Genomic DNA, 27,419 nt, shown 5'->3' with positions numbered 1-27,419 from the left:
GCGTTATGGTGATCAAACCTTCTAATCTCTGACCACCCAAATAAGACTACCAAGCAGTAGTTCACCTTCGTATTTAGAAACTTTCTTTGTCACACAATCTAGATATACAGAAATTCTTGACTTGTGATGATTTTAAATGAAAGGCACTCTTAATTCATAAATCATCATGGGTTAACTTCCAACCAACCAAGCGTGAGGGCCGTTCTGGGGAATATTGACTCGAAGTCGTGGCAGTAAAGACCAAGTGAGTTCAATACAAAAACGACCAATATTCCTCAGTGCATCGAGCAAGCGAGGTAAGTAAGTTATTTATGATATGGCACTGGGACCATACTTTTTTATTTTCATTTCGCCAGTTTTCACGAACAAGAATGCATGGCCTTCCGAGGAAACAGTCTGTAGGGCAAAATACCGACCAATTAAGAACCAATCAGAACGCTCGGATTTTTCTCAGGACTACATTACCATATAAATAATACAGAATATTTACCGCCGCGCCTTATTTAGTTGTGGAAAATATTCTCCTGGCATGTTGAAAAAAGTAATGAACTCTTTTCAAGGTTAATTTCAAGCACCTAATCAAAAGTATTCACTCGTTTTTTTTTTTACAATTTCATTTTATTAATCTGATGCGATAAAATTCTATCTTGTGACTAATACTCTCATCATTTTCTTTGTTATTGTTATGCAGTCTATCATGTTATTTCTATAAATTTTTCTTTCCATTCTAAATATCTGTGGTGATCTTTTTTAAATATGAATTCTCCTCAGGAAGTTTGCTGAATTCGCAAACTTCCACAAAACGTACTTTCCTCCTTCACATCTTAGGAGCTGAAACTGATAATGTTAGTCCACTTCCGGCTAGATTAGGATAATGAATACTGAAAAAGAAATCATGTTAGGGAGAAGAACAAAAACAACAAAATCGCTGAAATTGACAGTGTACTTTAAATTATCGCAAATACCTTTCTAACTTCTGTCTGTCTCCCCAGCTTCCTTAATTATTTCTAGACGAGGATCTCTTGGTACAAAATTCCTCACATTACGGTAAACTCGGAAAAACATAGGAAATTTTCGTTACCTTAATAATTCATTCTATAACAACTTCCATCTTATCAAACCCTACTAATCATGTAAACGCCAGACCTAAGTTACCCACCACCCAGTGATAGCCTTTCCACTTAAACAGTGTTGCGTCCCTTAAAAATATGATCCAAGATAAATGTAAATTATATATAGATCAGTAAGTTTTCAGTTAAACCCACCTTTCTCCTCCCCTAGAATGTTGTGAAATTAAGAAGTATCAAGGCCATAACTCTCGTCTTTCCTTTCCGTCCAATCAAATTTGGGAAAAGAGGCTCTGAGTTAAAAATACTGGTAGGTTGTTTTAAATAATAACGGAAAACATAGGAATTTACTATAAAGAATTGTTCAAAAATAGGACTCGTGGATATGTATACTTTAAATGCACAACAGAATAAGAGGTTTTGAAATGCCAGTTTCAATTGGGTTAAACTATCGTTAACTTTTGATAACTCATTATATTAGATAGCCTCCTCGCTGTTGTTGTTCTTTATAACGTTTCACTAATAGGCTAGAAGTCACGCGGCAGTACTTAATTACATTCTTTTCTGTCTATATTAGGCTTTTTTAGAAATTATACGAAATCGTTATTGAAATTCGTCCTCTACTTCAACACATATTTGGTCAGTTACTCTATTATTTAAAATCTTATTTAAGTTCTGTCTCCATGGTATCATCAATTCTACATGCATAGTCTGGCAGGGTGGCTTTTGATTTAAAGACCAGTTGCTTCATTTAGAACCTTTCCACAGTGGGCACAAAACTTGTCAAACATGTTTATCTTGTGACCACACCTGCTACAAAAACGGCTCAAAGGAAGCCCACAGGCCCGCTCTCCTAGCCTAGAATCGCCACCGTAAGGGTTATGCGGCATAGAAGAAAACTTGATTGCCATTTCCGGTTTAGGTTTCACGAGCAACGGCGGCGGAAGTGGTGATGGTGGGTAAATTCTTGAAGGCGAACATGCATGCGTGCTGGGCAACGGTCTCGTTATGACGTTTCGAGTCATTGGACCATGCAGGAAGGGAGGAGTGTGATTGGCTGTAGGAAGGCCGCATCCAGCCAACGCTGACATATTATTGCTTCTTGATTCTTGAGAGGACAACAATAGCTCAATGCTTTCTACTACGCTGCCATGGCAACTCTGAAGAATGAGCTCCAGTGTGCCCTTGTTATGGTGAGGAAACAGCTTGCCAAGTAATTCCATTGGTGGATGCCTTAGAGACAGCATACTTAGCTCTTTTGAAATCCTTGGATATCTGAAATCATGAGGCCTTTCATGAAAGTTTTCCAGTAGGTATTTATGGTTTGGATTTATATTTTGGTCGACAGAATGATCAGGAGTTTTTCTTTCCTCGGCGGAGCTGGTGTGGACACCTTTTTCAGTATGCTCGCGAGGTTCTGGTTTAACTTCGAGGTCTGGGGAGAGGGCAATTCTTTTGGGGCTGGTTCTCTCTTCTTCTTCATCCTCCGAGACTGAGCCGCACCGCTTCAGAGGTTCTGTACCTGAAGACAAAAGTATAATTGAGTGCATAGCTTCTGCTTTCGGTGTTCGGTATTTCGATTGGTCTCTTGAAATATATACTAAAAAAATTTCGTGTTTTGTTTAGGTAATCACATGATTTCGAGTGCAATTTGGAATAAATAAGCACGAGTAAATTTTTTTAAAGACTAACAAAATTGCCGACACGAGCCCGTACGGCGAGTGCAAGTTGTGGTCTTTGAAAAAATTAACAAGTGCTTGTTTATTCCGAATTGCACGAGAAAAATCATGTGATTACGTGTTAATAATATACATGGAAAAATACGAGATGGCTTATCATAATTAAACATAACCAAAGCGCGCATCAAGTGCAAAAATAATTTATTCAAATCACGCGTTCGGTCAAAACAACCGCGTACGATCAAAACAATAATAAATTATGCAATGATATCTTCACATCTTTAAGGTGTAAAAGAGTTCAAGGAATTATTCAGTCTGTGTCCGAATCACTTTCGATGAAATGGAATCGTCGTTTCCGAGGTTTAACCATGTTTGCTTTTAATTTCGGCGTTGGATCGCTCGAGCAAAGTGTTAAGCTGGGTCGGCTCGTAATTTTCGATTTCCTCGGCAATTCCCTTCTATAAACACCACTTTTTTCCAATCCGACAACCAAAAAGCAGTGCTTTTTACAGTGTTTTCGTTGTTTAAGTTGTTTTTCAGCTGCGGTGGCAAAAGAAAGCCTACTTAAAACGCCGGCCATTGCTTCGCTCGCAAATTTTCAAATTTTCAAATTTTGTTGCGACATCCAAGGCTCGCATTTGATTGGCTATCTGTGAGTTTCTTTGATTATTGACCAATCAGAATGTCTTATTTGTTTCTTTCTTTGCTCTGAATTAACCCTCTTCTGCACTGAATTAACTCTCTTCTGCACTGAATTACCTGAAAACTGCATTTATCTTATCCAATCAGAACTGAGTCATTTTTCCATGTATATTGTTAATTAAAGAAAATCGCTAAAGAGCTATTGAGGTTAAGGGGAAATGAAGCGAAAAATACGCTATTGCTTTTTTTCAGTCATGGTTGTAAATTTCAAATTGTGGTAGCAACCTATGCTCTTTCGTAGTTAATAATATACATGAAAAAATTACCGCCACCGCGGCTGAAAAACAGCTCAAACAACGAAAACACTGTAAAAAGCACTGCTTTTTGGTTGTCAGTTCGGAAAAAGTGGTGTTTAGAGAAGGGAATTGCCAAGGAAATCCCTTATGAAAGAGCTAGAAATAACGACAATCCAAATGAAAACTGTTATGGCCTACCTGCTTGTGGTCTAATTTCCGTTATCCTTGGTTCCAGATGACCAATCTCTGCTTGAGGTGGATGGTGATAAAAATGGTGTCGATGGCTGCTTGGGAATCCTGGAAAATCGATTGAAAGTGTTCTTAGAGGCAAATTCAGGCTTAGCATATTAAATATCATCATGACAATTTGAAAAAGGTTGATGAAAAAATTTTCACGGGGCAAAGCAGCTAAAATAAAGTAAGAGGAGAATGAAAGTTGCGAATTGAGAAAGTTATGAAGGAGCGAACCAGGAGGGAAAGGAAGAATGGGAAAATAAAGGGAAGGGAAATACGAAAATGGAAATTGGCCCTACCAGCTAATCCGTTGGTTTGAAACACCATGGAGTACGTCAACCGGGCGTTTTCCAGTTCTCTTTGATATTTTGCCCTCAACTCAGCTCCTTTTCTCTGCTGTCTCAGTAAGGCAACACGTGCGGCGGTCACTCGCTGTCTCTCGGTAATAAGTTGGCACTTTGCACAAGTGCAGTCCCTCCAACGGCAATAATGTTTGTGACCCTTGAGCCAAGAAACTGTGCCATGCGTGCGACAGCGAGCACATTTCGGAACTCTGTGATGAAGGGTAGAAGAAGTGCCGGTCTCTTCCTCTTCTTGATTTTCGGGCTCCTCTTTGGTGTCACTCATAATTCTTAACTATAAAAAAAGATAAAGAGAGATTGTAAGAGGGGAAGTCTAACCTCATCTGTGAAGTCCCATTACAGGGAAATAAAAAAATTGTAAACTGCTTAGGCAGACTTATCAGTCATTCCTCTTTAGATGTGAAGCACTGTTATAATTGCTTAAGATCGTATCCAAAATTGGCTTAAGATACAATTATTCACCGTACCAAAAAGAAGATGGTCATTTTTTATGCCTAATGATTTTAATGAACATTGATGTTTATCAGTAAATGACACAGCATAATTGTTTACAGTATTGATTCTTGATAAGTACAGAGTAGATATAGCATTAGAACAAATGTGTTAAGAGTTACTTAGCATATTCCCTATTTCGATGTGAAACCTGTCCTAAAGTGTGGAAAAAAAACCTTAGAGGAGAGCTAGATGTGAAAATCTAGTGAAAAACAAGCACGCCTGAATAATTCTGACCAGTAAACACCCTTGATTACGGATAAAACTCTTAAGTTTGTATACCTAATAACAGAAAACGGGTGTTTTACAAGTCAAAATCAAGAAGTATTGTTTGAAAAAGCCTTGAAGCTATGAAGATTAAGAACACTTTTCGACTCTTTAAATGGACTGCGGTTAGATCAATAAAAACAGCTGAGAAAGGCTCCTATTGCAAAGAGGTTTTAAAGAAAACACAAAAATATCATAGATATTACTACTTAATAAGTTCAAATACGGACTCCAGCCACAGTAGTTGAACCAAACTGATATTTCTTTGAAACATTATACACGACTTCTTGAAAATGAGTGACTCAACTGAATTTGTTGTTTTCCACTTTCTTGTTTCATTTTGTATCTCGTTTTTTAAGTTGTTTTTACCTAATCCTCACGTTAAGCCAAGTAATGAATAGACAATTAGTCAATACCGAGAGTTTGACAAACAAACTTTATACGGAAATAAAATGTCATCTTATTGAAAGTTTGGGGAACAATTGGACCATTTTTAAAGGAAATTTCCATAATAGAGAACTTTCCAGCCAGCTAAGAAATTCCTTTCGCAATACCGATTGACTGTCGTCTTTTCTGTTATTCTACTTCTTTTTTTCGTTTACGTGTTTTGCTACAGTTTTCCGATAACTCTACCCTTAATGGTTATCTTTTGTCTCAGTCGAACTCAGGATTAGTATATTGTTTCAAAAGGAGTCATTTTTGATAAAAAAAAATCTTATCCTATATCATATGGGAAGCCAAAAATTTAACCGTGCAGAAGAAATACGATAAAGGCTGGAAAGTATAAAACAAATTTGAATCTTTTTGAGCAGAGACGTGTTTAGGAGACATTGTACCAAAATTTCTACTTCTCTTTGTTGAGTAGCCGTACCTGCATAGTCTTGACTTCACGATATTTTTCAGGAATTACTACAATTTACTTTACGAGGTGAACAAGTGAAACTTCGAGTACCTTGGCCCTTTTCATTGTTCGTATATATCATTAGTTGAACATTTGTCTGGGCGCTAAAACATCCTGTAATCTGATAACTGGCAAAAAAAATTCAATTTTAAACAGTGTTTTTAGAGCTTGAGTCTCAATAAAATAAGTAAAAATTTTGAAACAGAGTTCTGGGTTGTTCATGACAGTCCGTTTCTTGAAATACTCAACTTTTTTTTTTGACTACAGAATGTTGTTTTCATGGTACACGGATATTTGAAGAAAAAAAGTTCGCGGTGTTTCCATTTGTTGTTGTTGTCAAACAAATATTTTCTTGGAATCAATTCTTTTTTTTAAAGAATTTCAATTTACAGATACAACTTCTAACAATCAGACTAACAGTTTCTAGAAGGATAGTTATAATTATGAGTCTAGAGCCAGAAACTATTTAAGAAGCTTATAGGTGATGTGGAAAAAGCGACGGAACTTTTCACATGTCAGTATATAAAATTAAAAAAACAAGACTCGGAGACAACACTAGGCGCCACAGAATCTGCAGCACTGCATACTTGTAAAAAGAGTTGATGATATTTCGCAAGGAGAGCTGAGTAATTTACGAAATAATGTTAAAATATTAACCAGGAAACAATAATTTGTGTTTTCCTAAAGCTGCCCAATTATAAGTAGAAAAAATAACTAGCTTGGGAAACAAACTAACTTGATATTGTATGGGTTTAGAAATGCTGCGTTGCTTAAAGCTGTCTTTGAAGCATTAAGACTTCATACAAATAACTGAAAATTAAGTTGCAACACATAGCATTGTTTTCGATCGAATTGACTTTTAAAAAATCCGTCGAAGTAAAATTTATGGTAAATTATGTTTTACATCAGAAAGTAAACAGGAACTTTAAAACCCCAATATGTTGTCATTTGTTAACTAAATGTAGCGATGCGATGTGGATTTTAACAGCGTACATGATGTTACAATAAAGCCTCTTTGAATGTCAGATTTCATTTTGGTACAAGGCGATCGAGGGCAACCGAAAACCTCTTTTGAACAAGTGTTTAAACCTATTTTGATAAATTAGACGAGATAATTTCTTATTTCGTAATCGGCTAAAATTGATCCAGTGTAACATTGAAAATAGATTAGATTCAAAATCAGTGAAATTGTCTTAAACTGTGAGAAATGGCGTGGATCATATGGGAGATTCAGCATATAAGGTTAGATTAGGCTCGCACTTCTTATACGTGGATTTGACAAATAATTGTTAATTGGAGGAAATCTCTGTCATACCTTGAACCCGTCGATGTACTTGAACTGTTGTTGGCGCAAAAGAAATCAAGGGTATCTACCACGAGGCAAAGATACGGTCACAGACCTCGAGGAAGTAAGCGTGATCTGAACAACTAGATGACAGAACTTTTCTTTGTTGCATATAATGTAGTTACCGATTTAACGGCTAAATATTTCGAGGGAGGGGCTTCATCCATTAGACTGTACTGGTGGATAGGTATAGAATTACGTGAAGCTTGCGCTATGTTAAAAGCTTTTCAATTTACCATCTGTCAAATTCAAATTCAACAAACTCAAAAGCACGGTACGTTGAAGATATATTGTTACCCGAATTTTCCGTAGTAAACTTCCAATGTCATCCGAGAACAAAAAATTGTACTCGTAACTTCCCGTACACCTGGTGTAAGAATACCCCGAACAGGAAGATGCGATGGCAGCTTACGAAAATTTATTTCAATTTAATAAGCAGCCTCCTTTGTCACTGGTATAAACGTTTACTTAAAGAATCATTAATACATTTGTGGTCCTTTTAACATAAAAGTTTTCACGTTGTTCCTCTGTTACCTTGTTTAACATGATAGGAGTTTTAGATGCTTCTGTTAAAATAATAAAATTGTCACAGTTGAAGTAAAAACATCTGCTACAAAAACAAAACAAATTATTGTCTTTAATTTCACTAAAATTATAATTGGATTGCACTTCTAGCCATTCTAAGGCTGTTTTGGCGCCATTTGAAGCCTTTGTTTTTAGCATAAGTTTAAAATTTTTCAGAGTAGTTGACAATTGCCTTTCTTAGTTGACATTTCTCCAAAAAAGTATTTTTGTTTTGGTCTTTTTGTTATGTAGCATTTGAAGTTAACGCTACGGCGTTCCATTTTACTGTTCCAGAAGTTACTGGAATTTTTCTTTCAAAAGAAAGAACGCTTATAATTTATCTTGAGAGACTTTTACTTGTTTATGAATACGTAAGGCAGGTGCAACCTGACTTTGAGATGGACAATTATTTTCAACTCCAAAGTGGCTTGGTCACCCGTTAGAATAACACTGGGGTACTAATTCGCCTCTGCTTTTGTTAAGTACTCAGAAATGAAATGTCTATGACAACCATTAGCATGACAAATGCCACAAGCAAGATTTTAACTAAGCCCAAATACTATGTTTCTCTGTTCCGTGTGGTAAATGACACTTCCTTCATTTGAGCTGGTGAATCCTCAAAATTATCAATCGCGAAAATGCAAAGTCGACGAATTTCATCGTGGTGTGATCAACGCAGACTCAATTTTTGTGGGTAATATTTAGAGGGATCATTTTCGCTTCGAGAAAATATCTCAGTTATTCCTTGGAAAGATTTCAAATTAACAAGTTTACTCGTATTTAAGTTTACAGTTTCCACGAAAGCTAAAGTTATTGTCACCAAAGTATTGTCCCTTTAGAAGTGTCGGATTAACCCGTTTGTAATAGTACTATGAGAGGTTGAATAAATGAACCAAAATGGTTACATTTTGAAGGTTTCAGTCTTATTCAATCTGCTAACTCTGTAAACAGCTTACGGCTTCAGGCACAAATCGTTCAGCGTGGCTAATATAGATTGCCCAAGGCATTTTCTAATGCCAGTAGCAGAAAACTTCGTTATTGCACGCAAATGTAAGCGCCGTGTCTTACCACCGAGTGTTTCAATATCCCTAAGTTTACGTCCGCATTTCTGAAAATTAAATGCTTCGGGACTTGGTATTGAATGTTCTTAATTGTTGGTGTACATGCGAGATAGATGGCTATATTGCAGCCCGTTAGTACTTTATGATGTTAGATTGTTCCAGACGATGAATGACCGCCTCACGCGACAGCAAATCACGAAATCTACCTCTAAAGCTTGTGCTTTTTATTTTCAACAGCAGAACTGAGTTTCTAAAGAAACACCCATACGGTTCGGAATTTAATTTGCTGAGTTTTTATTAAGATGCACACTTACAAGACTAAATTCAAATTAATGAAGGAGAGCCGTGTATTGTTTTGATCCGTCGCCTGAGGGTTTTACGTCGTTTGTTTTTATACGCTTACGTGTCTGACACAAATGTTTCCATGTTAAACTTACTGAAATGGGTCAACAGGCTGAAGACACAGGCCTTCGACTCAGATGACATTATTTGCTGGGGATAGGGGCAATGTTATACGAAAGCGTGTCTAGGACCTAGAGGTCCAATTATAAAATAATTAATTCATCAATAAAGTTTTTCCGCAATTTTAAGGGCTCAATTTTTTAACATGCAGATGCGCCTTAATGTCCTAAACCTTAAAAACTTGAAATCAATTAGATTTGGTCTGGTTCGCGATTACTGGAGATCCAAGGACATTCGGTATCGTACTGATGTAATAGGAAGATCCTGTCATGGCTCAAAATGATTTCGTGTTACAATACAAGCTGTATTTCTTAAAGGAATATAAAACTTAAATTTCTTGGACTACAAGCTTTCAATTGTTTTGTATCCCCTCGACTTGATACTTTTGTAATGACTGCCATCTAACTATTTAAAACTCCCCTATAAGATCATCGCAATTTTCTATCTGTTAGTTGTTTCTTTCTTTCGGATCCGATTCAATTTTTCCGCTTCCATTAGCTTCAAAGGACATCTTGTCAATCTTGGATAGATTTCAACACGGGTGGTATCATTGAGTTAATCAACCCGCCTAACTATAGCTCAGCGAGATACCCGCTGTCCTTGGCTGACGCACGTGGTCTAAAATTTCATTTTCCCTTCTCGACGTTTTGTCAATTGTACTTAGTTTCTTTTGTTTCGTTCTAATAGAGAAGTAAAACGCGTTGGAAACGGAGGGATATCATTAGTAAGTCTTAATTTTTATCTCAAAATAGTTCAAATTTTCTCTCTAAAACGTTATTTTCTGTGCCCCAAGAGAATCTGCATGGAAATTTTAAATCCTAAGCAAGTAACAGCCTAGGTCTGCAAATTCCATACTTGTCCTGATATTGCTCGAAAGGTTTTATTATAAATTTCTCTCAGTGATACCAGTTAGTTTTAGATAACTTGAATTTCACGCCAGAGTAATAGGTATAGCATTACCTTTTTGAAAACTTATTAAAGAAAAACTTGACGTAGCCGTCTCCATTGCAGTTCGTCTTGAATAATAAACAGGACGTACGTCCCCAAATCGACCTGGTTGTAGTAATATCTTTCTAATTCTTTTACTCCGTCATTTGACGATAATTTCCATAATTTAGAATATTTTAGTGCTAAAAAAAATTTTGCTTATGTGGCTAATGAAGTCTGAGTATCCGCCATTTACTAGCCGCCAGTGAATTTGCAACAAATAATATTCAACTTTGTGCTAATTATATCTTTTCTAAGATGGAATTGAAGGTAATAAATTCAATGAATAAATTTTCTTCTCGCCGTAAATACAAACTAATGGTACAAAACATAAGAGAGAAATATTCTTACAGAGTACATTCTGACGATGATTAATTTTTCCAAGAATCGATGATTAACAATCGATGATGGAAATCACACCGGGAATTGGAAGCCGTAAATCATTTGGCTCGAGGTGAAGTAATAAATTTGATAAACATCTTAGTGTCCCGAGGCTGAACTGCATGTCTTTCTTATTGGGATTAAACAATCCGAAGAGCTTTGGCTGGTTCAGCTTTAGATAAATTCAACTTACGATGTAAGTACCCTTCGGTAAAGCACGACAGTATTGGATTAACAGCGGCAACAAAACCTACAATTGACAATTTTTAAATTTATTTGAGAGTCAAAACGACCTTTTTTGCCCCTTTTTAAGTGTTGGGAACTTGACTTATCCATGAACTTTCAAGGTGTTCACCAATTCGTTTCCTCCTGTGCGAGGAAACCTCTTCGAGAATTTTACAATCGCCTTGCAAGACAACATGATACTATTTTGGTGTAAGACATGTAAATTATGGTCTTTCGTGTGCATGTGGTTTTAAACATTAAGTTTCAGACGCTGAAAGACAGAAAAAAATTCGGTCAACTCCCCCTTAGGCGCCAAAGCGGCGCCAATTTTTTGTAGAAAGCATACGAAAGTAACGTCTTCAAACTACTACCAAATGATGTAGACAAAGTGTATTTAAGGTCGAGTGGTTGGTTTGAAAAAGTTCAAAATTACATATAATGCATTTTCCAAGGCCACTATTCAGTTCAAATAAAAAAGATCTCGTGATCGAAGAAATATCTGTTTATGCGACCTGGAGATGTGAGCGATTTAAGAAAATTTAGCAAAACAAAATGAGGTTTAAGTTCAAAATCAAGTTGCGTTATCATTTGGTCAACCCACAGAATACCCAGTGAAACTATCAATTTTGATCAGGCCTACACGAGTGCCTACAGTAATGCAAATTATCCAACACAATATTAAATTAAAAGAGCTCTTTTGGGGGCGAACTGTGTACATTTTGGTGGTACACGACGAGACACAATGCCGGAGCTGACACTTAACTTCGAAGATGCCGATCTACTTTATATACAACAGCATTAAAAGTCGATGAGATGATCAAGAAAAAGCACGCAATTTTTTCGGAAAACTTTTCACAGGCAAATATCAACTTGAAACGAGAGGTAGCAATTAATACTCGTGAGGGGATTGTTAGTAATTATTACTATTTAAACAGCTTTAGTTGTTACCCCCAAGAAATAAGAAAGTTTGTCTTCTCTTTTATGTTATTTCTTGGAGGAGAAAATCTCGATGAAAGGAAAAAAAACGAAAGGAGGCGGACAATACTATTAATTCTTTAGTTTTCGTAAAAAGTATTCAAGGCTGGCCGACTTCTGAAAATTTTACCTCAATGGAAAACTTAGCACGGATCGAATTTTGGTATGAATCGCAAGTATCTGTTAACTGTTTGAGCAAAATTAACTTTATGCAAAATTGGTCTCTTTATTGTGATCCGAAAAAGTAATTGAAATTAGTACGCTTCATTGTTAACGACTTAAACAGCCTCCATGCGCCAAATCCCTTTCCGTTTTATCTCACAGATTTTTTTGTGTCTCCTTTCCGGTCAAGCGGCTAATTCCCAATCTGAGAAGATTTAATACACATACACTGCCGCTTTATGTCAGACGTGAAATCTTTTTATTACAAGAATTGTTATCTTGTTTTGAGACGATAACGCCGGGGAAATGAATTATAAATTTCAACCTCTCGACGTTTAAAAGCGACTTTACAATGACGGTCAAAATTGAGCACGGTTAATTTCTGTATAACTTACGATGTACGATTACCAAGTGAAATTGCGGTAATAACAGTCGCTGATTGATGGCAATGATTAGTCGTTTTCCTCAATATTCACGCAAAACAAGCAAATTTCATGTCTGAATTTGTTGTTGTCTTTCGTCACGATGGGACCACTGAACATATACAAACACACAAAGTAATGATTTCGAACAAAGAAAGCTTTCGACGACGAACGGCTTAAATTTAACAGATTGCAGTCGCTTTCACACTATCTATAAAATAAATTTACAAGTTGCCTTTATTGTCGCTGCCTGCGATACTTAATGGCGAGAAATATCGTCACATTTTGAATAGATAAGTTTACATTACACCCAGTCTTAACAGTAATATCTAAAAATGATTAATTCTCAATTGACTTTTGGGCATTTCTGTGGGTTTAAGCCTGCCTTTTATTATCCTTTTAAGCACGCACGGCAACTTTTACCATCAATAGAAAAAAAGGATATATGTGCTAGAATGACGACCTAAGTACAAGATTTGAGCTTCAGTTTCACAGCCTAGAGGGGATGATTTTAACATCATGTTCTTCAAAACACGGAGTTTAAAATTTCTTCTACATTTACAAATTACATGCCAGATTTTTCAGGAAAATGAACGCATTTCGTTTATAATTGATAAATCTAAGAGACATCATTTTTTAATCTGCCAATTATTGCATATTTTTTTTTCTGCAAGGGTTTGTCGCTGTTTTTATTGATATTTCTAGCCCCTGTTCCTGAGTATACGGGATTATGCTGCTTAAAATACATTGAGAGATTGCAGGTGTACAAAAAGCAAAAAATTGCATTTTCCGCCTATATTCAAACCGAAATTAAGTCAGATGAATTTCATTTAAATTAAACTCCTAATGAGAGCTTCAAAATGATTTAGATTGACACACTTTCCTGTAGAAGAGCTAGCTTAGGTTTTATTTCATTTGTAATCCTTAACTGGAACGCCAAGAACTTGAATTACTATAATTTGCTAAATATTTATGAACGCACTAGTACTACGATTACAAAACGTTGTACTTAGTTTTGCCCTCAGATGAATTGAAATCGATCAAATGAATGTACAGTGTTGATCGCAGTTTAAACTTACCTTAATACTTGTGCTCTGGTTGGACTGAACTGAACGACCAATCGAGGTGCTTTTAGTTCAACCTTAAAATGGAAACTAAATCATTAATTGTACTTACTGCAGAGAAAGATGAAGGTTAACGATTGTAGAATTTACACATGCAGTCACGGCATCATTGAAGAAATGGTGGGCTAAAAGATACCTACTTTCACTTCTCTATGGTCGTTTTCCAAAGAGATGCACTCAGCAAAAACGACCATTAACAGCTCTTAACACTCTTTCTCCTCTAGGCAGAATTTACTGAATAGCCGATGTGAGTGGCTTTTAATTTCACCACCTCGCCGAACCGCTGTTTTGTTGAATTTGTCAACGCTGGCTCATAGAACCAAAACGGTAATGTTTAGAATTTGGCGTAAGACCCTCAAAAACAATAGGCATAGAAAAGACCTTTTAGAATGGCGAGTTGTTGCTTGCTTGTTAATGCGTTGCTCCGCTTGGCCGAGAACAGTAATGTCAACCTTAGAACGAAATTTCATTAACTTCGGAAGTTAGATTTCTTTAATAATTGCTTTCTTAATAACTTAAGTAAGTTAATTGTCAAGCCTGTCGCGTAGAAGACAAGTTTACTAGCAGGTGCTGCCTATGTGACAGCTCTTCAGAGGTCCTGTCTTAAATTTCGTTGGTGTTTTACCACACTAGCGTCATTTTTCTTCGATTCAGACAGAATGGCTTTGTTATCACTCAAAATACTTTTTCCTTCTTCTCGTTAAAACTAAGTTCTTCGAATACTACTCTGTACTGCGGACAAGAAGAGACTGGGTCATAAAAATGTCATTTTTCTTTTTTTTTCTTTTTTAATTTGGTCATCAATTATCGGGATAAATTGCGTAAATCGGTTTTTAAGGAAGAGAAGGGAATATTCGAAACAGGCATTAACTACGTTGTTAACACAGTGGTATCTTCATACAATTTACTTAATCGTGATCAAAATCTAAATTCTACGTATAATAGAATACATTGTCAAAAAGGCAGGCGAGGAGAATTGATGAAATTACGATGTACGATGTTGAAAAAGCACCACTCAATTCTCACAACTAACCTCGAAACAAACGAATGGTAACTTGTTAGGAAAAATTATACGATTTGAACATGGATCGAGAACAGAAGCCTTTAAATCACCTGCCTTTGCATCTAAAAAGCCGTCAGAGGAGGTGCCTCTTCGGCGTTGCATTTATGCGGTTTTATGCGTTTATTATATCAATTAGCCCCAAGGGATATGAATTTTACACAAATTGAAACTAACAACGGCGATAATTGCTCAGCTTGTCGGCACAGTTTTGAAGTTCACGCTCGCTGTTCTCCGCTTGGGAACTTCTTAGCCTCAGTCAGTGTATTTACACTCACATCCCGCTCTTGGGTGTGTATTCATTCTTTGGAAACAGCCTGAAATTTATTTATAAATTGCTTCTTTCTTCATATTTTTCTTATTGTCATTTTCATTAATACCTTTTTAAAAAAAATCGATTCAGAGTTGTTTTGTCGATTGATAATTTGCTTCGAAAACTTACAGTTGAATTTAGTTTGATGATATAGAAATCGAAAAAAAAATAGTTGTTTTTGAAGAAAGTCGTTGAAAACAATACTTTCCAAAAATAATTTTAATACTCTTGGATTATCGAAAATCTGTATCGGGAATATTTATTGAAAAAAACTTCTGCTCTCCTGGTATCATTAAATATAATTTAAGACTTACATAGAGACCCCAGCCGGCAGTCTTTTTGCCACAGGCGTTAAAAATCGTTCAAGAAGCGCGGTAGATATAAAAGAGAATTGGTAATTAAAACTTGTAAATTTGAACCTTTCTATGGATTTTAAAAGGTGGCTCATTTTCCGACGGGATTTAATTTTCCTGTTTGGTAAACTGTGAAGCCGCTTTCGCACACCTTTATCTACGCATCAATACGTTTTATGCTAATCTATGAAAATATTGTGGAGGATGTGCGCGTAAAGCCTCTTGAAGCAATTTCAAACTCGTTTCAACTTTTGCGCCAAAAAATGGACTACTTGGAGATAAAATTTTTAAGTCATCGACACCTTGCAGTCATCATGGCTAGAAACCAAGGAGCAAAATATAACATGATTGATAATGACCTTGTTATGAATAGATACTGTGGTTCCAGACCGTTTAATCTCCAAAAATATAAAATAATTGTTTGTTTGTATAAAAAACTCTAAAAATAATTTAATCTTTGAAATATGACCACAGACTAATATGTGTAATATGATTAATTTTCTTTTTTTCCGATTTATATATAAAAATCTCTCTTCATCTATGCTTCTGAGGAAAGTATACATAACAAACATATTCTCACAGCAACTCTTAGCAGCACCCGCGAAAACTAACCATGTTCGTGATTTATTTATAAAAAAAGAAGTAGCTAAAACAAATAGTGTCAATGGAATGAAAGCAATATTTCATGCCATGCGTTTGACACGAGAAATGTCACAAGTGAACCTTTTAAACTGCGTTTGCTTAGGCAGGGTACAGTGAAACAAAAGCTGTTAAACTGTCTCCACACCCTGAGAATTCAATATTAAACTTCATTTAACAAGAACAATACAAATTCCTCATAGCTCGGCCACTTATCGATACCGCCTTAAAGAAATACGAATTAACTTTTTGAAGTTTGTTCTTTATTCAGTGATATAAGCGGAGTAGCAGGGAGTTCTATCAATCGTCACATTGAAAAGCCATAAGGGCAAATATAATTTCATTTTCTCTTGGTAATCTTGATAACGATTTGGTAGTTACATTGTAAGCCTTTTACATTGTCTGTCATTCACAATGAAAAAATACCCGCGTGGTTGAATCGTGCGCTAAATTAAGCTTGGATAGAGTCAATAATAACTCTTTTTTTAGACAACAATGGATTACAATGCGCCCCTTTCTCTGCTCGACGGCTGGTTATAAAAGTATAACGATGACAGATTTTGGAATTCAGAGGCATCAGCCGCGAACTTGTCGCACAAATGCTTTTCTGTCAAGACCCACGCTATTTGAAATGACTGTATCATTGAATATTATTTGTTTGTTCGGAAAAAGATATTAGTGTTTATTTAGCCGCAATGTCTGCTTTCTTGTGTCCACATTGATTTACAGTTTGGCTCATCTAGAATGACGGCGAAGGGTGCGAAACATCCTCAGCTGGGTTTACTTTATGCAGATAGCTCTTCAAAACCTCGCACGGGAACTTTAAGCTCTGTTCGAGCTTTGCGGGAAGCAACAAAGTTTAACATGCTGTTATCTATCATATTTTAACATTTTGGTAATTTTTACTGGTTCTCCTTCACAGGATCCTCCTCAGTCATAGAATTGGGTCAATCAGAAATGCAATTTTCCACCTTGATCAGAATCACAAACTCTGATCAACCTAACTTTTCTCCTTAGATAGCTAGGTACGTTGTGAGAGTGACAACATGATCGAGTTGTGTTGGGTTAGCCGTTCTAAGCTTTCTACAAAGTGATTTCGTAACCATAATAACAAAGAAGCCAAAACGATCCCTAATCAATGACCTTAGACGTACACATGAACAAAGCAGGAAAGCTTACTGCTTGGGAATCTTTCTCGTCTGAAATCTCAGCTGAAACCGCATTAATAGTTATGACTGTATCTAAACTGACCTGTTTTCAGCACATAGATATGCATGTGTTAGGAAAAAAAAGGACCGTATCATCTTGCAACTCAATTACCTAGTGTGTAACATCTTGTCAGGTATCCGTATCATAGCTTCGACTCGAATAGGCCACCCGTAAATATCTGCAGTTTTAAGCAGATTTTGTGGTTCAGTTACGGTGACTTTGTTGATAATAATAGAATCCTTTCTGAAGCTTAGTATTATTGTTTTCACGAAGAAACCACCAGTTATCCTTTGTGTTCTGTCTTCACTTACTAAAGACTTTCTCCATAATGATTAGAGTATTTAAGTCCGCAACTTTTACTTGTTTAGCGGCGTAGGCGTCTAAATGACACACTGAGCTCGACGAATAACAAGTGGCCGTAATACAAGAACCCACGCCTTTTCACTACTTATTATCCACGCCTGTCAAGAATTAGTTGCTCTTTACAAGGTCTTGGCGATTTCGACCTTGATTATCAAAGAGAACACTTTGAACTGTTAAATCAATTTTATTATCTCTTTATAGTCGTGTTAAACTGCAGTGCTATGTCACGGCCTTCTCTGACTATTCCGATTCCTTTGAGCATTCAATGCAAAACGTACTGTTTGTTTTACGCAATTGCCCCAATTAAGTCGTAAAACTAAGAACTTATATGAGTTACGCAGTTGCTCAACACATTGATACATCTGTGGCGTATTTTGGACATTTGCCTTCTTGAGGCCGTCATGTACACCTTGAATACAATAAAGCAGTTTTCTTTTGAGGGATTTGTTCATTAGCGCGAAAAGTAAATCGTACAATCATCGATTCAGGGGAACATTTACCAAATCAGAGACAAAGTTGCGTCATTCTGTTTCATTTCACTCTATTATAATCTTCCCAAAGTTAACGTGTCTTGTACTTCATGTCATTTTCCTCTGAGGAAGAATAATTTTTTTTACTGGTCCGCATGTCAGCATGCACACTTCCAGTTCTTTATCACGAAATGAAATAATTGTCGTTAAACTTTCCGCTTTTAAGATTAACGTTGCAACTAAATTATACAACGTGACAGAGAAAACGTTCACTAAAAATCCTTGATAAGGCAAGCTCAATCTTGTCATTTCATGTTTGTCGATGGATAGAATTTAGAAAGTTACTTTAAAAAAAAGTGGTTACCCATGAAAAGCAATTTCTTCCCCTCATCTCCCCTTACCACCTTGAAACTGAGAAACCTCTTGTCAACTCATGTATATCTAGCATATAAACGCTGTACATGTATGTGGAATATACCTTCTTGCAATCTTCGCAAAGGAAAGAGAAACAAAGAAACTTTGGATATTTCACGAAACTCTTGCTTGGCTCAAAAAGATAATGATTAACACGATTTGTCATACATTCTTGGAACGTCTTAAGTTCATTAATGGTTCTATTCATGGCTTGAAGCGGTTTGGTTTCTAAAGAAGAGAATGTTAGGTGAAGATTAGCCCTGCCTTCCTAAAGTCAAAATAAAGTTACAGAAATGCGCTGAATTCAATAAACCTCACCCGCCCGAAGTAGCGATAAGCAGTCAAGGGTTCTTTTCATGGAAACCGGCGTTTCCCTTTTCAAAGCTGTAAACACAGCTGAAAATTTTGTTTAAACTATGTACTTCATCATTTCCCTCCTGCATTGTATGTTTGCAGGTTTGCAGGTACAAAACGAGACATTTAGTACACGATTCACTCGACAGCGTTCAAAATCCTTTAAATTTGCGTCTTTCCTGACACATAACATGTTATGTAAGGGAGGATACTGTGTTTTTCGCCCATCAAATCTGGCATTTATGTATTCATGTTTGAGTAAACGGCTGCTTAAGGCCATGATATTTATCAACACTATTTTTGACGCCCTTTTTCAGGTTGACATTTGCCAACTTACAAAAGCGGAAAGTAGTTGCCGAGCAAACAGGGAACTAGAGGCTGCAAAATATTTACGACAATTTTGTTACACTTGATAATTCGAATAATGGCCAAAGCAAAATAACGACCAGCTTTCAGCTGAGTAGGTCCTCCTGCTCGTGTTTTACAAACTTTTCTTGTGTTCTCAAAACATCCCGCGTAGGTTTTTACACTGACAACCCGATAAAATGTGAGATCTATTGCTTAAAGAGCCAACCCAATACGTGAATTTTCGCGTGATGTTATTGGCTAGTTCATGCATGTAACGTGGTGCAAAGTCCAAGGACTATTCTTATGCAATAAACCTGGTCTGCGCCGATATTTTTCCTCTGATTATTTCCGCCAAAAAGGAAAGAAAACCAGCGGGAAAGAAGTGAGCTGAAGGGTTTCACCTTTTATCTTACATAAAAGGAAAACAAACTCGTTTTGGAGAGTAGTGAATTGGATTTTTAAGATCGACATACGTTTTTTCAGCTGAGTTTGAAAAGTACGTCGAAAAATAAGAACTAAAAATAAAGTTGGCTAAAAAGCGCCAGATTTGCAAGATTCTAATCCAGGGGCCCGCGCAAATTTGTCTGGTTTTGGTTTAATCACAGTGAAAATAAAGTTACACTGAATGTAGTGAATCAATTAAATCTTCTTGCGTACGGCATTTACGCACGCCAAGAAGATATTTTCCCTTGCGCGCACCCGCTTTTCTTTAAGAGCAGGGTTCTGAGAGAAAATAAACCTCTTTCTGGCTTGCTAGTATGTCGGCTGATAATGTCCTTAGCTTAAATATTGTCCTAAAAATTTTAACACTTGCCCTCGAAGCCTCGCTTCTTGGGCAAATATATATTTCTCGGACAAACCCTCAGCTTAGAACATCATCAGCTGACACCTCCCCACCGTATTCATAGACGGGTGAATTCCTAAAGTTGGAAAGGAGTTTCTGATTATCATCTTTGTCGTTGCTATACTAAAGGATCAGCTTTATGTATTAGAACATTGTATATATTCTTGCGCAGATGTTATCCAGAAGTAGGAAAAAAAAAACCTATCTGGGTACAAGGAATAATTGATCAAGAATCTCTCTCGAGGTGGATATCAGTTTTAAATGTGCAGCCCCGATGTATAACCGTTAGATGATTAGTTTTTTGAGTCTCCTTACCAAACATTTGCGCCCACATAACTTAGCAATTGTGACGAATTGCCGCCTATAGGAAATAGACATTCCGCTTATTCTTGGCAACTCCTTATACTCAGGTCTCAATGAATGCAGCTTTTTTAATGTATGCATACAGCACATCGAGTTCCCACCTATAGAAAATAAACATCTCTCGTAATAATTGGCAAATCTTTCTACTTAGGGCTCTATGGATGCAGTTTTTGCAATATATGCATATTACACAACAGCAATTTAGAGATTATGCCAAAATAAAAAACACGAACACACGTATGTCTTTTAGGTGAAACACCTTTTTGCCTGGGATTAATTGTGCTTTAAAAAGACGATTTGTTTTTAAAAAGTGAAACGATTTTAAACAGTACAATCTAATTTAGGAATGAGTTACAATTGGAAGAGCTGTAACATTTACGATAATAATTCTGTTCATCATTACAAATCAACATTCATTTCATTACTTGGATAGCAGAACAGAAAGGCGAACAGCAAGTCATTAAAAGTATTGCAGGTTACCTTAACTATACTTTGATTACTTACGCGCAGAGCAAACTTGTACCATTCCCTTCGCCTTCCAGTTGTTCTTGCTCTCTCGTATTGCAACCCTTACATGTGGGTCAGATAAATTTGTATCATCCGTTCGATCAGTATTTCCTTTGTTCATTTATTTGTCTCGAATTCTCTCGATTGCTCGCAAACTATTGTTCTTTGTATTTGTGCTGACGCCTTTTGTTTGAATAAAACATGAAGCAAAAACAATCTGTGTTTTTCCTTGAAAAACACAACTGGTTGCTGTTTTTGAATCTCTGCACATACACTCTGTTGTTGACGAAATAACCGTCAGTTAAAGATCTCAGTGAAAGAAAGATTCCGCTTTTATGTTTTTTTTCCATCTTTAAGTGTGCGTGAAATTTCAATTTACCCTCGACAATCGAATTTGCTGTCTATTCATTGATGAACATTTGCTTATGTTAAACTGAAAGCGTTATGAACGGGGTAGTCCACAGCTGGATTGACAAAGCTGATTTTGAAATTCAACATCTAGTGTTCCATTTTCCAAACATATCAATATCTGTTTAGTTAAGATGGTTTATCAATTCTGATCTTGTCGTTTGAGTTGTTGGCAGTCTAACAATGTAGTCATTACAGCTTAATTTATGCTATCCTCTTTAGTTTTATCGTGCTAACACAATTGTCTAAGTCTGTAAACACATCTCTTTTAACTATTATTTGAAGAAACTACTTCAATTTCGAGCTATAAATTTAAAGGCCTTTTTTTTACTTTTTCAATTCGAGAGATTTTTGTGAATATTACCGGTTCATTTAAACTATTAATGTGTCGTAAATTTCATTTTGTAAAACTGACGAAATTTGAAATTCGTCAATGCATATTTACATTCTGTTCAGCATCCTTTTGAGGCCATTGGCCCCAGACAAAAGGAAATTGATGAACAAGGATCGAGGTCTCTTAAGTCCTTCAATACAATACTTCTTTGCCCCTTTTCAATAAAGGTCATAGGCGATGACCGGGTTAGTGTTCGCGGCCACATTAAATCCATATCCTCTCGTTGGAAGGGGGAAATGATGCTGAAAATCCATAGGACTTTTCAATCTTTTTCTTTTTTTATTGTAGAGTCTTTTACAAGAAGTTTCTCAGATCTTGTGGTACCTGACGTAAACGATAGCTACTCAGTGAGAAGTATTTTCAAATGTTTCTTTCAATCATGCTGTAAAGAATAGTTGTAATCTTAGAGTCTGTAGATGAAAGCTGTTGGAGCGCCACCACCCAACTAAACGTAAATTTTCCCCCACAGAGAGGTTCTGAATTTTCATTGTGAAGGTGTGAAAATAAAATCATATGATGCTTTTTATCATAAATGTTGTAGAAAAAACAGTTAAGGTAAAGGAGAGAACCTCTTCTTGCTGCGACTCTTAAAAAGTTGTCCGGACTCAATCAAGATATTCGTGGGAAACACGCATGAAATTTTTGTCATTTGAATGCTTTCACGTATGTTGATTGTCTGGGTGGAAAAACAAACGACAAAGGAATATTCCTTAAAATTTCTCTCGCTCGTGATATTCATCGAGCAACTTATTCAGGGACTTCTTTAGGTGATGAATACAGAGGATTAAGTTCATCCAAAAATCCCTTATCCTCAATTTTTTGTCAGTTTATCTCTCAGAATGTTAGTCATGAGCACGCTATCAGTTCTGAACCCATATGGATTGCTTTTGATTTAGGTGATTATCTTGTCACTCTCAATTGACAGTTTATTTGTTTAACAATTAGGAAAGTAAACTGCGCTCCTCACATTTGGAGTAACTCAGGGCCACTTTTGACATGATGTCAATTAACGGAATGCTCGTGCACTAGCCTTGCCAATGCACTACCCATTAAACTACTTTTAATTTTCTATTCACGACATGTATTATCTCATAGTATTGTTTTTAGCAAAACACAGAAGAAGAAAAAAGTTTGTAATAAAGGGCTTATGCGTTCTCAATCCTTTAATTCCTTTGAAATTTCTTGTAAACTTCGTTTCGCAGCCAATATATGCGTTTCAGGCATATTCATAAGATCCTGAAAAATTTGCTTAGGTAATTTCTTGGTTCAAGAGATGAAGAGGAAAATTGCAGCTTGCTTTGTTTCATTGATGATTTCAATCTTGTGTCTGGTACCATTTTTGTTTTAGTTTCTACTGAATAACACTTTTGGTACACATGACTTTTTCTGTGCCAGCTGTGACTTTCTCATAGTCCTCACGTGGACTATACAAGCTTGTTTAGGTGGTGCATTAGGAGTCACCTGGTGAATTAAGTGAAATATGAAAGGAGTAGCAGGCCGTTGATTTCCCAGAAAAACTGATTACTTGATGTCATTTAAATTGTGAAAAAGAAAGTACATCCTAAAGAAAAATTACGAAAAGAAAAAAGGCATACAGGTTACTCTTAGTAAAAATAACGTTGCCGTTTCGTTTTTATCAGCTGAGTTCAATGTATTTGACGATCGACATTATCAAAAAGCCAGAAAGGGATGAAAACAGTAACGGATGTTTTGACATTTTTTCCCTGGACAGTCATAGATTAATACACTTGTTACTTTACACCACATTTACCTTGACACTCCATTAGACCCTTACTCTAACCTCTAAGGGGAGAGAGCCTGGGCTGGGTTGTTCAGAGCTGAGTCAAGAGAACGCACGATTAGTGTGAAATCTAATATCAGCAGATCTGAAGGCTTAACCAAAAAATCCAGAACAATTCTTTTTGTGTAGAATCTGATCGTTGGGTACTCTAAAAATAATAGAGAAAATTATCCCTAAAAGGCCTTTGCACAAAGGAATAAAGAAGCCTGGATTAAAATTTAACCTTAGGTTAGCGTTAGCCGACCTTCGATCAACTAGACCCTCAACACATCATCGATACCACAAAGGATAACTCCCTTTTCCAAAGATTATCGTTCGTACACATTGGTTTGAGTCGTGGGCAAACTAGTACTGGATATGAGCTGGTCACCAAGGCCAAAACCCTCGTAAACGCAGGCACAAAACCCTTTAAGCATCACGTTGATTTTGGGGAGATAGAGAAGAGAATTTATGATCAAACTCTTGATCTATGAAAACCCCATAACCCTCTATTACTGAACTGAAAGACACCCGACTCAAACTACACTTATATTGATGCTTGCGGTTTCTAAAAGCGATTTTCCTCTAATGTTGTACATTTCGAAGTATTAACATTTAGGGCTGAATGGTATTCTCTCGTATGCAGAAAGACAATCCAAGGCTGTCCTTTTCCATTAGTTTTCCTTGGTAATAAATACAGCAAAATTTTCCAAATAAACTAGAATTCTTTTCTTCGCTTGTGTGGAGTTCTTCACTCTCTGTCTGACTAACGTTGAATTCTCGTCCGAGCGTGGCCATCCATGCCATAATATTAAAATGGCTCTAAGACGGCAAGGATGTCATGTTCCTTTGCCTAACGCAATCCTAACGCAGCTAGAATTTTTGAACAGTTAACCTAGGTAACAATCTAGTTTGTTTAATTATGAAAACATCAATGTGTGGTTACTTACCAAAAAAAGATGGCTTTCCCTTCGGAAGAAGATTTGCCGTTATTGGTGTGATGAAATCTCTCCTCAGTGTAAGGCTCTTTCGATAACTGCCCCTTTTAACTAATAGCGCTGAAATGATTAAGTAATAGGTGAATAAATACCTCTGTTTCACAAGGAAGTAAACAAATGGACATTCAGATCAGATCAAACAAGATCTCGTATTAATGAAAGACTAAGAAAATTAGCTGCCAGTTAGTTGGAGAGGTATATAGACAGAGCCAGAATATACGAATCTTTTTTTACATAATATTCTAAATGGTTTAGAGATTCTAAAAACACGCATTTGTCTGCTAAAGACTTGAAAACAAAACTGAGAAGACGTATAGACAATTTCCTATGTATGAAACGGATACATTGTTGATCCGATTATTACCTGACCAAACGACAAATGCGTTATAATTACTTAAGTCTGCGTAAATGAAAATCACAAAAATATGTAAAGAAAGCGGAAAATGACGTCTTTGAAAATATATGAGCAGTTCCAAAATTGATTTTATTTAACACTCATTCCATTAAGAGAATAAATAAAAAAGAGTTTGGTGAAATGAAAATTTAGATTGTTTGGTTTTCCTGTCGGAAAAAAAAACATATTCCGAACAAACAGTACTAACCTAAACGGTGAAAGATGTATTAAACTGATTCATCACGTAATTGCGTCAAAGCGTTTTGTAATGACCGATATGAATTATCCTCTCAAATGCTAAAAAATTTCAGTATTTTAGAAATGTAGGTTTAAAACTGGATCATTTTAACAAAGAAAATCAGAAAGTTTTAAGTAAAAGATCGTGGCCAACTGATAACGTCACATTTGAATAAAGGATAAACACAAACGATGCATTTCGGATCACAAATTAATTTGTAACTTGCATCACGTGCTTAAAAAGAAATTAAAGGATATCCGTTAAATTTCTTATGGCTCCGAAATTCAGGCGACGTTTCTCATAAAACTGCCTTAATCTTGTTTAAGACGCTTTTCTTAAAATAAATTGATAAATGTGTGTATACTATAGAATAAAGAGTAATATATCAGCCAGGTTAACCAGTTTTAGAAATAAAAGAAAAAATTGATTTAAATAAGAAACATTTGTCATGTTAGTTCCTGGTTTGTCAAAATATGGAAATCGTTTGAAATAAGCTTCCTGTTTTGAGTTAACAAAAATCTTATCTACTGATACGGATAATTATTTTATAGGCTGAGGTAGATAATTCACAAACTATCTAGAGCGCAAGATTTGATTTTTCCTGCTGCAGATTAAATAGTTTTTGCTAGTCAAGCCAGTACTTTGATCAATTCGAATCTTTCCCAAACCGCAACATGATTGTGCGAAATTGCTTTAAACGAATTCCGAACAATGGAGTGGATCTGTTATTTTGGTATGGCTGAGATACCTGTGTTCTGAAATGGTTTCAAACTCAAACATATAACAAAATACAGTACAGGTACAAATGTTTCCTTTAAAAGAAGAGACAGATTCATTTCAGTAGCGCATTCATAGAAAGTAATTAGGAAATTTAATTTTAATAGCAGAGTGTGTTACAGATTGAATTCGAATAGATCAGACTAGCTCTTTCTTCGAAGTAGACAATTAAATAATCATGTGATGATACTCATCTATGAAAGAACAAATAAGATTGTATTCAACCAACTAAATTTGATCCTCCGCTTTACTGCGTGGTCTCAATTTTCATCTGAATAAGAAAATTTCAAGCAGGCCATCCCGTTTGTTCCTTAGTTATATTATTAGCTTAAGTTAGCTGATATCACTAATTTGACAGTTTCAAACGTCATGTTTAAAACGATCGGTTTTACTCCACAATAAAAGAAGATATCCGTAGACAGCCTTTGAGATTTCCAAGAATTTCGAAAACAACCGTGTTGTTCGTCTTCTGTAATTAATTCTGATTGCTCTGAAGAAACAGAATGAAACTCAAATAAATTTCATTTGTGCGAGAATGTCTTTAATCTTTAAATGTCCAGGGACAACTGTTACAAACAAAAGAATAAAATATGAAAGTGTTCTCTCGGTCTATGTCCTCGCTATAAATTAACTCAGGCGGTCAAACGTTGAGGAACATGACCATATTGCTAAGATGTGTTGGACGATTTCTATCACTTTAGTTTGTGTCTAACGTTGGGGTTGTCCTTAAAAGATGTAATCGCACGTGCGGCTTTTAACTTCCGAATTCTCATGTTATTGAGCCTTTTTCCCGCTGGGGTGACTAGCATCTCTTTCTCCTTACACTCCTGAATCACACAGAGAATGTTGCCGCGGACAAAGGAAACGAACACCAACAAACGAAGCTGTTGATTGTTATACAAATTATCCTTAAACAACTGAGAATATCTGAAAATCATAAATATGAACTGCGGATAAACACGTGAATGTGAAAGCGATCATCGTAATAATGAACACTACTTGACCAGTGGTGAAAATAAGGCCTGACAAATTATTATTACCTGCTTGAAAATAAGGCCTAATAAATGATCCTTGTTAGCACCTTAGAAATTGTCTAGAGAATAGAATAAGAGAATATGCATACTGATGATAGGGCGTAAAGAGTTTAATAGTAAGGTGACAAGTATAAGTGAGAACAGTTTCATATCTAACACATTATCAGTGCCGCACATTTAATTCCACCCTCGGCCTTAGAGTGCTAATTTGTGCGCAAGGCGAGGGTGCCTTCTTTGATTGACTTTCAACTTAGATAATTAAAATGAAATTTCTCGGTCAATTATTTGCACTTGGGCAAAAAAGGGAGTGCGCAATGGCACAGCCCGGAAACACAAATACTGATCAGAGTTATGGAAATTTAAAAGGAGGAACTATATCTGAACGTGACTGGAATATATTCATTGTTTGTTTTTTTGTCTTCTGACAGATGGAAAAAGTGCGGGGAAGGGAAGATGGAAGAGGAACCCTAATAATCAGGGTCTTACGGCTTGTAATTTGTCTAAAACGTCT

At 36.2% G+C, this 27,419-nt stretch overlaps 1 protein-coding gene and 1 long non-coding RNA gene across 9 annotated transcripts; one reads left to right on the top strand and one right to left on the bottom strand.

Annotated features, from left to right (window-relative positions):
* Positions 1-596: 596 nt before the first annotated feature.
* Positions 597-24,848, bottom strand: LOC113671095 (doublesex and mab-3 related transcription factor 3, truncated). 8 transcript variants are annotated; one of them, XM_089194500.1, is made up of 6 exons: positions 24,418-24,527; positions 23,459-23,525; positions 13,604-13,665; positions 4,218-4,554; positions 3,883-3,981; positions 597-2,589 (listed from the first exon to the last, which is right to left on the bottom strand). In XM_089194500.1, the coding sequence occupies exons 4-6, from the start codon at positions 4,543-4,545 to the stop codon at positions 1,799-1,801; spliced, it is 1,218 nt and encodes a 405-aa protein (XP_089050626.1). In that variant the 5' UTR covers positions 4,546-4,554; positions 13,604-13,665; positions 23,459-23,525; positions 24,418-24,527; the 3' UTR covers positions 597-1,798. The 8 variants fall into 8 exon arrangements, with proteins under 8 accessions (XP_089050626.1, XP_089050622.1, XP_027043114.2 ...); XM_089194496.1 differs by lacking the exon at positions 23,459-23,525 and having other exon boundaries at positions 24,418-24,848; XM_027187313.2 differs by lacking the exons at positions 23,459-23,525; positions 24,418-24,527 and adding an exon at positions 20,883-20,949.
* Positions 9,998-27,419, top strand: LOC149034218 (uncharacterized). Its single transcript, XR_016183131.1, has 3 exons — positions 9,998-10,096; positions 10,745-10,813; positions 27,337-27,419. It is a non-coding gene; the product is annotated as an uncharacterized LOC149034218 (long non-coding RNA).

This window comes from Pocillopora damicornis, chromosome 14 (genome assembly GCF_964200805.1).
Source record: "Pocillopora damicornis chromosome 14, jaPocDami1.2, whole genome shotgun sequence".
In the NCBI taxonomy this organism is placed as follows: Eukaryota; Metazoa; Cnidaria; class Anthozoa; order Scleractinia; family Pocilloporidae; genus Pocillopora; species Pocillopora damicornis.
Note: the sequence above shows the minus strand (reverse complement) of the source record. Positions and strands in the feature narration are given on the sequence as shown.